This window comes from Colias croceus, chromosome 17 (assembly GCF_905220415.1).
Source record: "Colias croceus chromosome 17, ilColCroc2.1".
NCBI classification, from domain to species: Eukaryota; Metazoa; Arthropoda; class Insecta; order Lepidoptera; family Pieridae; genus Colias; species Colias croceus.
In genome coordinates this window covers 8,410,974-8,423,633 of record NC_059553.1, presented here as the reverse complement: position 1 = coordinate 8,423,633, position 12,660 = coordinate 8,410,974, and the positions used below count along the sequence as shown (strand labels likewise).

The following is a 12,660-nucleotide window of genomic DNA, read 5'->3' as shown; positions in this document are numbered from 1 at the left end:
ACCCTGCAGCCAGCCATTGCTTTCGCGTAACATATTATGCACTTCGCTAATTATATTGCATTATTCATTTTATTAAAAGCTTTAGCTTGAGCTTTTTATTCCATTTGTTCTATAAAAGCTTTTATGAATTAAAGTTGATTTCTTTCTATACATAGACAATAGACATAGAGCGTCTAAAATAACAGTGACGTGTATAACAGCTGTTATTATAGCAGAATTAAAGCTTATGATTGTAATTAAACTTGCTGTTTGTATACGTAGTATATTATTATTAGTCTGTGTTGCTGTCTGCAATTAATTAAGAATGTAGTTATACCCTCCTCTCTCTCTTTCCCTCTTCCAAGTAAGCCCATAATAATAAAACTACATATTGTAGCAGGCATAATAGAGCTCCCCTGAGTATATAATATTATGTTCTGTGTTGTAGAGTTCCTCCTCCTCTATCTTCATCCGCAAATGTCTAACTTGTTGCGTCATTTTTTTATTATACTAAAAACATACAGAAATAAGACTTTTTTATAACCTATTGAATCTGTTCTAAATATGTTTGTTTTTAATAAACTTGCAAATAAAGTAGAACCTGCTTTGTTTACACATTACATAATCGTCTAACACAGTATTAAATTGTCTGTGATCCAACATTATTAAAAAAAAATTATAAGGAAAAGAAAATCAAACAAGATTCTAAACCACCACAGATAAACAAACAAATCTCTCAAAACCGTCTAGCCCTCGATTCACCGTTGTCCGCCGATAGGTCAGTGGTACAAGATCGCCGGTCCCGTTACAATACTAGCCTTGAGACCATTGAGATGAATCTGTTACTTTATTGTTGAGATTCCATGTTCATTTCCCATCCTACATAAGTAGCTAAGTAAAAATAGCGCCATTAGCTATAAAGCTAATGGCACTATTTTTCTGTTCTAAATGGGTAGAAAAGGCACTTGATGAACTTTTTAAGCCTTTTAAGTTTTATAAGCTTATTTATGTGCTTTTATTAACTTCAAGCAGCAACTCTATGTCTGTAATATCTTATGTAATGACTCATTTAAACTTTTTTTTCTTCATCGATCATTATTTCATTTTCATTTTCTTTTCATTTTCATTTCATTTTCTTCATATCATTTTGATCGATAAACGGACAGATTTAATTCAAATCGCCAAATTAACGGTGACAACTTTGATTATTTACTTGTCGGTGACAAATGACAATAAATGAGATAGAGTTACTTTCGCATTTATAATATTAGTACCTATGGATTATAAGAGAAGGCGATACAACTGCAACTGGGACCAGAAAGAAAGCTATCGCATTCAACACATTACATTTTTGGAGTGCTTTTTCAGGCTTCAGTTTTAATGGTACAAGCACATACTTAATATTTACAGAGTATTTAGAATTTTTCAACGATTTAAAAAATCCAATTCAATCCTATCATTTATTTGCTTTCACGTATAAAGCAATGGAAGCTTAATTCACGTTTGAAAATATTATGTAATTTAAGAATTTAAGTAATAAATAAGTACGTATACTTACCTACTAAGGCAATAGAGTAAGAATTTTGTATTTAGCGCTTTTTTATTTAAGTTGTAGGTATTAATAAGAAAATAAAAGACGAAGTTTATTAAATAAAACATTTTATTGCTTCCTTTTTATGTCATATTATTGATTATTAAGTACAATTGCAAAAATGGCTTATAATTAAATGAATTTAACGAAACACGTGATCTTCACCGCTTGCACCCCGCGATTTGGTCAGATGTTTCATTAAAAAAATAATACTAATTATTTCATAATACTTGAATCAAATGTATAAAAAAAATAATTATTTATTAAGGTTTTAATTAAACATTGTATTGATTACATATTTGGGTATCATTTAATTATTAAAAATAAAAAGGAAGTCGTATTGATCGTAATTCGTTTCGAAGTAAATTAAAATATAAATACAATGCTCATTGTTTTTTTAATATAAAACAACACACAGATAATACTTGATGATGAGGAACAGATAAAAAAGAAATTTAAACTATTTGCGCGGCAAAACTTGTGCGTTGTCAAAATGGCAAAAAAAATAGGAAGACACAAGATAATATGGTAACATTTTTTTTGTATATGATTTAACAACCAATTCACAACATTCCTAAAATCAAACATCACAACACATAATTTTAACCAATTTCTTATGAATGCCAACACTAGTTGAAATTCAATCATGGAAACACTACTTACTAAAATTTACGCACAAATAAATTTTCAAAAAACATACATAGCCTAACATAAACGTCTTACATTTCATAAAACCTTGCATAAAACTAATGATAATATAATGATTTATGACTAGTCAAACTTAAATATACTAAAATAAAACTTTGGTCGTTGTGCCATTTTTTTCAAGTTTAAGGGTTTTACAATTTTTTTTATTTTTTATTTTTTACTTAAAAACATGTCGCAAGAGGTCGGGCGTCGGTGTAGATGTTTTAATACTTTGCGACCTGAAAATGTAAAAAAATATATTTCATATCAAGATTAGATAAAATATGAAAAAAAAAACTCAGTGTTACAGAAGATACATTTTTACGTTGTCTATGTATACTCCAGTCAGTCAAGACAATCAATTTACAATAATTCCAAAAGTTGATTTTTGATGATTTTTTTTAAACAACTAATCAGGCGCGCGGCTCGCAAAACAAAAAGGCGTCGCGCGTCGTACAGAATGTTGCCACCGTAAAAAAATACGCTCGTGTTCGCCGAGTTTTTGATGTTTATGTTCTTACCCCATGTCCGGACTTACCCTCTCACCTTATAAACTAAGGAGTATTAAAAAAATGCATTATAATTATTACGATTTGAAATACTTACAGGCTAATTAGTCTTTTTAGCGTCTTTCGTCTCTTCCTTAGGTTGTCCCTTGCCGAGGAGCTTGGCGAGCGAGTCCCAGATACCACCGAGGAATAGTGCGCAGAATAAGTTCTCGAACGGCACGAAGGGATCGTGGATGCCCAGGAGGATGGATGATAGCTGGAATTTTTGAAAAAAAGATTGATATAGTCTTTCTAAAAAGTGTGTTTATAAATAAATTTTAGATAAGCTGAAGCCCCATACCATAATATTAGACTAACTTATGCCTACATTAAAAAAAAGCAAGCTCACTCTACTCATCTTGTTTTTTTAAATCGCTGACTTTACTATCGACCCGGGGTTTTGCAAGGGGTACATAAATAAATAATATTGAGTAATAATTTCGCAAATCCAACCAAATCAAAAGTACATGTGTGAAATAAATAGCACATGAGCGTAAATCAAGAATTATTTTTTATTCTAGAACAATATTACTAGATTCTCGAATTGGAGAGAAGTTTGTTCTCAATTTTTTCAATTTTTTCAAAGAAAGAAAATTTTGTCCTCAATTTTTTGTCCAATTTTTTCAAAGAATTTTATCGCTCTAAAACTATAAATTACCTTAAAGTAAACAAAGAAGATGACAATGCCGAAGTACACGAGAGCGTGCGGCGCCGAGATGAGATCCGTCTTCTTGTCCAACACGAAGATAATGGAGGCTACGAGTGATGCCTTGGTGTAGCTGAAATAATTTATAAGTCGGTTAAAATGTGTGAGACGATATTGATAGTTTTAAAACCAATAAATATGTCAAATATTTTGAACATAGATCTGTTAATAAATTACCATTGAAAAAATTTCCAAAGATCATTTCTGTTCAGAGGGCGACACTATCGCTAATAGCAATATCTACGAATTATTTGTATAGTATTGGGATTGAAGTGGTAAATTCTAGCTGTTTGTACATGTTATAATTTTGTCAAAGATAAAATATTTTTTTTTTAATCGGACAAGTATCTTTGTATTAAAGAACCAACAGATCTTCTGTACATAATATTAGTGGTTTTTATTATTTATTTTTATATATATTATTTTTATATATTTTATATATATTTTATATTTATTATTATTTATTTATTTTAGTTAACTTACAAGCTAGGCTGCATGGTTTCCATGGCAGTTGGGGTCCAGGCACCGCGAATGAGCCTTTCAACCAACCTCGTGAACCCGGCACCGTTTCCTTTCAATGTACCTGAAAATTTGGAAATGAAAATTAATTACCCGCTTATAACTTTCTAGCATTTTCTTATAAACATCATTATTCATTTTTGAAGTGAAACTTCTTTATCGGCGTTGGAAAATAATTTAGTGTAACATTTTTTTCGTCACTCGTGACATTTTTCCGTTACGCGCCATCTTTTTCTTATCTCTACTGTGTCTCTACCACGCGTGATTCGATGTATTTCTGTAAAGTTGCATATAGTAAATTATTAAAAAAAAAATAAGGTGATAAAGAAGTTTCACTTCTTACGTGTGTACACTAGTACACGCACACATTTTTCTTTCTATTATTTACCTACCTTGTTTAAAAGGTACCTACATAATATACGAAAAACCGAAAAGCGTGGATTATTATAATTTTTTTTTCCTTTTCCTTTTATTGAATCGTGGCGATAAAACAATATTCATACAGTCGGAATCTTAAGAACTTTTTGAATATATAAACAGAGAGCGTGTGTGCCGACCACATGTGTCACAAGTGAAACTTCTTTGCCAATATTCAAAGATACCATAAATGTGGGCTACATTTTATTATAAACATCATTATTCATTTTTGAAGTGAAACTTCTTTATCGGCGTTGGAAAATAATTTAGAGTAACATTTTTTTCGTCACTCGTGACATTTTTCCGTAACGCGCCATCTTTTTCTTATCTCTACTGTGTCTCTACCACGCGTGATTCAATGTATTTCTGTAAAGTTGCATATAGTAAATTATTAAAAAAAATAAGGTGATAAAGAAGTTTCACTTCTTACGTGTGTACACTAGTACACGCACACATTTTTCTTTCTATTATTTACCTTGTTTAAAAGGTACCTACATAATATACGAAAAACCGAAAAGCGTGGATTATTATACATATAAACAGAGAGCGTGTGTGCCGACCACATGTGTCACAAGTGAAACTTCTTTGGCAATATTCAAAGATACTATAAACGTAGCCACTCCATGACGGTATTGCCATGACGCGACCTTGAAATTTTACACTCAACGCGCCTAAAAAAGTTTCACTTCAAAATATAAATAAAACGATATCTTACCGACAACAATCATAATAATATACGCGTTAGGATACAATTTAGCAGCATGGCTGACACCGTCGTACACTTTTTTAGCCCGGTATATTTCCTTCATAGCCGCTGCAGCCACCTTCACTGGGAGGAACTTGGCTACTTTGTAGCCGACATCAAATGGTGTGTAGAATACTACATACCTGGAAAGAGAAATTAAAAAAAATATAGAAATGTCACAGATAACTGACATGATTAAAAAGAGCAACTATGAAGTTTCTTGCCGATTCTTCTCCGTAGATACTGCTTTCCGAATCGGTGGTAAATGTTAAAATATGTAATGACGTTTCAAAAGTGCTTCTAAAAGAAGTCTAATTGAATAAATAAATGTTTGAGTTTGAGTTTAATATAATAGGTATAATAATAGAGTAGTAATATGGCTTATTACTACTAGTATAGTTTATACAGTGTGGAAATTTTCGATGGGCCCTGGAGTGAAAGTTCTTGAAATACTGAACATTCTTTCAAAAGAAATAGAACTGCATTCAACAATTTTAAAAAGTTCACTTGCATGGGCCGGGAATCGAACTAACTAAAAATATGTAGATGGCGACTATCGCCTTTCAGAAATTAAATTATTTTTTCTAAAATTTTTAGATTTTTGTATCGGTTAATGGAAACATTTGTGAGGATGTTTTACGAATTCGAATTTTTTTAAATAAAAAAGGCCATGTTATTCTCTGATAATGAAGATTTTAATTTAAGAAAGAAGTTTAAAAATTAGTCGTTTAGTTAGTTTCTTTTTACTCGCAAAAAATATCTAATTTTTAAGAAACTGTAATAGGTTATGTACAGGAAATATGAACGATGAGCTTACCTATTATTGAAAAAAGTAATTCGTCATTTTTTATTACATTCACTATAGTAGTTCAGTTTGCATATTATGTACCTTCTAACAATGACGCTGAAAGATGGAATGAAAATGAAATTCTTCAGAGCACTATTTTCATATTTGGACGCTCTAATTTAAATTGATCTCGATTTTAATAATAAATCTGTAGAGTTTGAGGTCGTTTTTAAAATCAGTAATTTTTTTTCAATAAAATTAAAGGTAATAATATTTTCTCCAATGCTTATAATAAATACAATAGGTAACATATATAAGTCATGCACTTATTAAGTGAATTAAAAGGTAGGTATTATAATAAAATGAGTAAATGAAAACGCAGTGAAAATTTAAGCTCGTCTCTTGTGGCTCGTTGGTCTAGGGGTATGATTCTCGCTTCGGGTGCGAGAGGTCCCGGGTTCAAATCCCGGACGAGCCCTGTCGAAGCAGTATTCAGCTTATATTTTTTGAAGGCGATACATTTTAACTTATATTTTGCGAATTAATTTTATATATTTATTCTAACTGTGGATTTTCAAAAGTTATCCTGATTTATCGCATGTGTTTTAATAAAAAAATGTGTGCGAGTTCATCTCTATCTCTATGAGTTTATCCCACATACACATTTACATAATTATAAAACTAGCAGCGCTCCGCGGTTTCACCAGCGTGGCTTCGCTTCTGTTGGTCTTAGCGTGATGATATACATATAGCCTATAGCCAGCGCGTTCAAACAAACAAACAAACTCTTCAGCTTTATAATATTAGTATATTAAAAAATAATATGTACTTAAGTACCTAGTACATATATAAATTGTATTTAATAATCCTATCCTATCCTATCCTACTAATATTGTACGAAAGTGTGAGGATGGATGTATGTTTGTTACTCTTTCACGCAAATACTACTGAACCGATTACAATGAAATTAAGCACACATATAGAGGATAACTTGGATTAACACAAATGATATATATAGGTACATATATATATAATCCCGGAAATTCCACGGGCACGGGAACTACGCGAAGCTAGTAATTTATATACCAGAATCTTCTTGTATTTAGTTGATTAAAATATTAGTTACAATTAACGCAATTTTCATCCGAACCCATTATCGATAAGTACTTACTTGTAATCTAAAAATTAATTAGTAACATAAAAAGGAAATTGAGAATTTGAGTCGATCAGTGAAGTCCCCTCATCAAGCTCAATAGGTTATAGAAAAAACTTATTAAAGCTGTTTTGGCTCTTAGTTATTTCAAATTAAATTAACATATTCCATACAGGTTAATTGTGAAAAGAATTTATGGGATATCTACCCATTATATGTAACTTTGGTAACTATATTATGTATGTTTAACGACAATTTTCTTTACTTTTTATGACAACATTATTATTTATTGTTACCTAAACTCTAAAGCATTTATAGTTTATACGTTCTGTTCAAATCAACCAGTGAAACGGAAAATTGAGTTCATTGAAACAGATAAAAGGTGGCAGTTTAGTACTGTTTACAGCTTACTAAGTTACCTCTACATTATAGGGTTATATAACTGATCGAGTCAAAATTAACTTTCAAAACAATCAGCGAAGCAAAAACGTTCAATAATACAAAGGCAGAGAATGAATAAAATACATTAATCGTGACAATGTGACATAAAAATGGAGACTAAATATTCGTATTCAAGGTAGACATTTTCAGAGGATTGCATTTGATCAACAATGTTGCTGAAAATATTGCTGCTCTGCGACAGTAACTTTTCAATGTGCATTCTCTTCAATGTGCATTATCAATTCTGTCACCCGTAGTACTGACAGAAACACGTTTACAGAAACTCTGCCACCTGCAGACTTGCAACACGTTGATTCAACATTGTTGCTAATCAATTATTGTTTACCCAAAATGTAGTACCTTCCACACATTCTCCATAGATACTGCTCTCGGAATCGGTGGCAAAAGTTTAAAAATTTTACGATTCAACAGTCTAGAAGGAGTCTAATTGAATAAATAAATGAAAGAAAGAACAATAATTGAGTTTGAGTTTGAGATTAGTATATAGTTTGGTAGTAGGTACATAATATATTTATATACTAACTAGCTACAACTCTTTACGCACTTACCAAGTAATAGTACCAATGACCAATTGTGGGGTGTTCTTTAGTGGTGCCAGGATGGGTTCCCCCAGCAGGCCGTTCGCCACCATGCCGCCCGCGAATATCACCAGCATGGTGGACAGCCAGCAGGACAGCGGGTGCTTTCGGGAGAACGCTTGGGCACCTGGAATATGGAGTCAATAGTTATGTTTTTGATGATAAGGCTCCGTGCAGACAGAGAGACAACGCAGAACGCAGAACGCTCTCTGTCTGCACGGAGCCTAAGCTGGAATATGGAGTTTATGCTTATTTGGTGTACATTTATGAGTATCTTTAGCCATAGCATAACAGAATATAGGTAGAGTTGTCAGGGTACAACTTGGTCAAGGAAGCGTAGTTTAGTTTTATTTGCTAGAAAGAGTAGAAAGTAAGTACCTAAGAAGAAACCCTTTATTCCTGCACTCCTGCATTCATTCTTAGTGGATTGGAGAAGTTTTCCTTTAATAAATTTGAAAGATTTGCTTATCGATATATTGTTGTAGACATTACAAGAATTTTGTCTTTACATTTCGTCTTGTTTCTCTTGTAAGCTCGTATTTATCTTCAAGGACCGTTCATTATCTATAATAGGGTATTTTGTTTCTTTTAACATTTGTATTTAAAATTTATATTGGCTACCGCCTACCATTACCTTTATAATGCTGTAATGAATACCATTTCGTGAGCTAAATATAAATTAACTTTACATGTTCTCTGCATACTAATAATGACTAAATTTTTAACGAGTTTAGGTATGTACCTACCACACTAATCGTAAATCAACTGTCAAAAGGCCAGTTTGTACCTAATTTATAAATATTAAAAGAAATATTGAAGTCATAGCTCACATTTCAATTACTATGTAAAGTATTAAATATAATTCAAAAACTTATGCTATTTGCTAAGATAATAAAACTGAAGAGTTTATACATTATTAGAACGAGCTAATCTCGGAAAAATATTTTATGCCATATCCGCCTTTTTACAAGAAAGGCTGTTAGCTGTATAGCACCACTCTACCAGCTATAGGAGTGGCTGTCAATAAAAAAATGTTTAAAAGTTTAAAAAATATTTTGTGCTCTTAGGTAATTTGTTAAACTGCTGCTAGAGTATACCTAGTATGGTATTGGTCCATCTATACTAATATTATACAGAGGAAAGGTTTGTAATTAAGTATGTATGTATGTATGATTTTCACGCATAAACTACTGAACCGATTTCAAAAATTCTTTCGCCATTAGAAAGCTGCATCTTCACTGAGCAACATAGGCTAGGTTTAATCCCGGAAATCCCACGGGAACGGGAACTATGCGGGTTTCTCTTTGAAAACGCGGGCGAGGCCGCAGGCGGAAAGCTAGTGATATATAAAAATGTTCGAAGCTTAGATTTATACTTAATTATTATAATTTCCTAAATATCTGTCTAATTTCGACTTCATCGTCAATTTATAAAAGGTCATAGGCTACTTTATGTTGAAAAAACAAAACTTGTAAGTTGTAGGGTGTGAAATAGAGGGTGAAAATGTTAAGCGCACGCGAACGAAGCCGCGGGTGGAAACAATTTACCTATAGGAAATTATAGTAGGTATGTACCTATGTACCTATATTACTTAATAGTCACTACATAGTATAAAACAAAGTCGCTTTCTCTGTCCCTATGTCCCTTTGTATGCTTAAATCTTTAAAACTACAACGGATTTTGATGCGGTTTTTTTAATAGATAGTGATTCAAGAGGAAGATTTTAGTACATATATAATTACTAGGTTTTAGACCAAGCGGGCGAAGCCGCGGGCAGGAAGCTAGTTTTATTATAATTTATACTTCTACTGTAAATTATTATTCCTTTTATTCGAACCTAGTTATAATAAATTAAAATTTAATTTTGCTTCTTTTTATTAGAATTTAGAATTCATACTAGATGCTTCAATGTTTTATATGTATAATAATTATTATTAATTATAGGGTATATGCCCTACCTACTAATATTATAAAGCTGAAGAGTTTGTTTGAAAATCCTTCAATTTTGAAATGGTTAATAAATCCATACTAATATTATAAATGCGAAAGTACCTAACTCTGTATGTCTGTCTGTCTATTACTCAATCACGCCTAAACTACTGAACCAATTTGTATGAAATTTGGTATGGAGATATTTTGATACCCGAGAAAGGACATAGGCTACCTTTTATTGCGAAATATGTAGGTACCACGGGCGAAGCCGGGGCGGACCACTAGTTCAGTATATTTTGCTATTATTTTTTTTAAGTTTAAATATCTTGCTATAAACCTATAAAGTTGGTGTAAAAGTAGTTTTCATTGGATAGTAAGTGTATTTCTCTGTTCCCACTGTATTTCTTATCGCAAAAGCAATGACGTGGCACGTGGGTAAATTTGTCGTTAATTTCGCAATTGTTAGACGTGGCTCGTTGGTCTAGGGGTATGATTCTCGCTTCGGGTGCGAGAGGTCCCGGGTTCAAATCCCGGACGAGCCCGTGAAATACCTTTTTATTATTTTATGTCTTTTAGACCGGTAAACAAACATAAATAAATATTCTATTTCATAATTATATATTCGTATTTCTATATTTAATTTTCGCGCCATCTGTTGCTTCTCTGTGACGTGTACTTCAGCAATTTGTCCTTTCAGCATATCAAGTATTCCGGCTCTTATCTCGCACATAACCTCATATTGAAAATATTTTGCAAAGAAATGCATGAAATCTGTAATGTTGAATTAAGTGATAATACATTGAGCGCAAAATAATTCATGGTTAGTAATCTTAGATAAGTTATATGATAGGTAATCAGATAACAACGAATATAATTGCATCACAACTATGATTTAAAATGTATTATTTATTCGCTTATAGTTGTATTTTAATAAATGAAAATTTATGAGGAACGCTCTATTGATCCCATTAATCCAACACGCGGTTCATTTTATAATACAGGGAACGAATCTATTTTTAACTTGTATAGGTGTATTTATTTTAGTACAACGTTGTGGTCGTTTTGGAATAGTAAATTGTCTGCATTTATTCAAATTTATAAAGAGCGAGATGCGGAAATGTACGCAATAATTGGCGGGAAAATATATAAAATATAATATACTTTACCAGACCCTAAATCCTCTCTCACAGCTAGAGCGCAAAGCAATGAATGCGCTATGTCGAAATATGGGTACATTTTCAGTTTAATGACCTGATTGGCCAGGTCTAAGAATGCTTCGGGATCCATGGTGATTGTTTTTACGTAGCTTCGAGGTTAAAAAGCGGATTTCTGTACACTAAACACCGACGAGTGCGTGACACTAAGTGTCCGCGACCAACCGCGGGCGACGTTGCCGCGAGACTGGCTAAAAGCTAAATATCTAGCCGAAGAAAGATAATTTTTTTGGATTATTTTGGTCAGCAGAACGCGCTCGCTTCGGCCCGAACATTCTGTCACGGTGGACATTTGGTACGTTTATAATTTATTCTTTTTTTTATTTAGTCGATATTCAATTGAGTACTGCTTAAGATTCAAATTTTCAGAATTGATGCCAAGTTTCCGTAGTGTAGCGGTTATCACGTGTGCTTCACACGCACAAGGTCCCCGGTTCGATCCCGGGCGGAAACAGGGTCTCTTTTTATTTTTCTTGTTAAAGAATTTATGAACAAGTTTATACACAATAATTAAAACAAGTGATAACTGCGTTAAAAATAACCGACTTCAAACTTGCACTTGCAAAAATGCCCATAAAATAAAAACTACTGGGCCTATCCGAATAAAATATTTATGGGACCAATTCGACACCATCCCGCATCGAACATAAAAAGAATCGCGTAAATCGGTTCAAAAACCTCGGAGTAATCGGTACACCGTAAAAAAAAACATACCGGCCGAATTGATAACCTCCTCCTTTTTTTTTAAGTCGGTTAAAAAAGTGATTAAATCCTACAATTATAATTATAGGGAATTCACTACGGCCCAAGACACGTAAAAAAATAATTGTCGTTGTAAAAATGGTTACCTACATAGTAATAAAGTAATATATATAACATGTTCAAGTCTGTGGTTCAAGTACTTATTAGATAACTAGCACATAATAATTATATGTCTGCGAACAGGTTATAAATGCTACCTAAAACTTGCAACGATTGTATTGTATTACCGAATTATAAACGTAATTAGTACTAGATTGACCAAATATAAAATAATAGTTGTATACGTAGTATATTATTATTAGTCTGTGATAATAGGTATGTAAAAATATTCATGTAAAGTTTTACACACTAACGAAGTTTTTTTTAAAACTATTTTGAACAATAATTCTTTGTAATAACGATACATTCGATATTTGATAACCCATTGACCTTCCCTCATTTTAAAATTTATTCTGATCATAATAATAAATTATCTACAGGGGGTCATTTTTATTCGTAACTAGCGGTCCGCCCCGGCTTCGCCCGTGGTACATATTTACGTTTTCTCTACATAAGATGGTTCTATGTAGATCGTTCCTCG

The 12,660-nt window shown here is 32.4% G+C and overlaps 1 protein-coding gene and 3 non-coding genes across 4 annotated transcripts; 3 read left to right on the top strand and 1 right to left on the bottom strand.

The window, feature by feature from the left end:
- Positions 1 to 1,621: 1,621 nt before the first annotated feature.
- LOC123699395 (trimeric intracellular cation channel type 1B.1) lies at positions 1,622 to 11,525 on the bottom strand. The gene is made up of 7 exons (XM_045646342.1): positions 11,271 to 11,525; positions 8,143 to 8,299; positions 5,163 to 5,335; positions 3,995 to 4,094; positions 3,464 to 3,584; positions 2,864 to 3,022; positions 1,622 to 2,496 (listed from the first exon to the last, which is right to left on the bottom strand). The coding sequence occupies exons 1-6, from the start codon at positions 11,389 to 11,391 to the stop codon at positions 2,867 to 2,869; spliced, it is 828 nt and encodes a 275-aa protein (XP_045502298.1). The 5' UTR covers positions 11,392 to 11,525; the 3' UTR covers positions 1,622 to 2,496; positions 2,864 to 2,866.
- Positions 6,386 to 6,457, top strand: Trnap-cgg. Its single transcript has one exon. It is a non-coding gene; the product is annotated as a tRNA-Pro (tRNA).
- Positions 10,575 to 10,646, top strand: Trnap-cgg. The gene has a single exon. It is a non-coding gene; the product is annotated as a tRNA-Pro (tRNA).
- Positions 11,526 to 11,699: 174 nt separating the features above from the next.
- Positions 11,700 to 11,772, top strand: Trnav-cac. Its single transcript has one exon. It is a non-coding gene; the product is annotated as a tRNA-Val (tRNA).
- Positions 11,773 to 12,660: the final 888 nt, after the last annotated feature.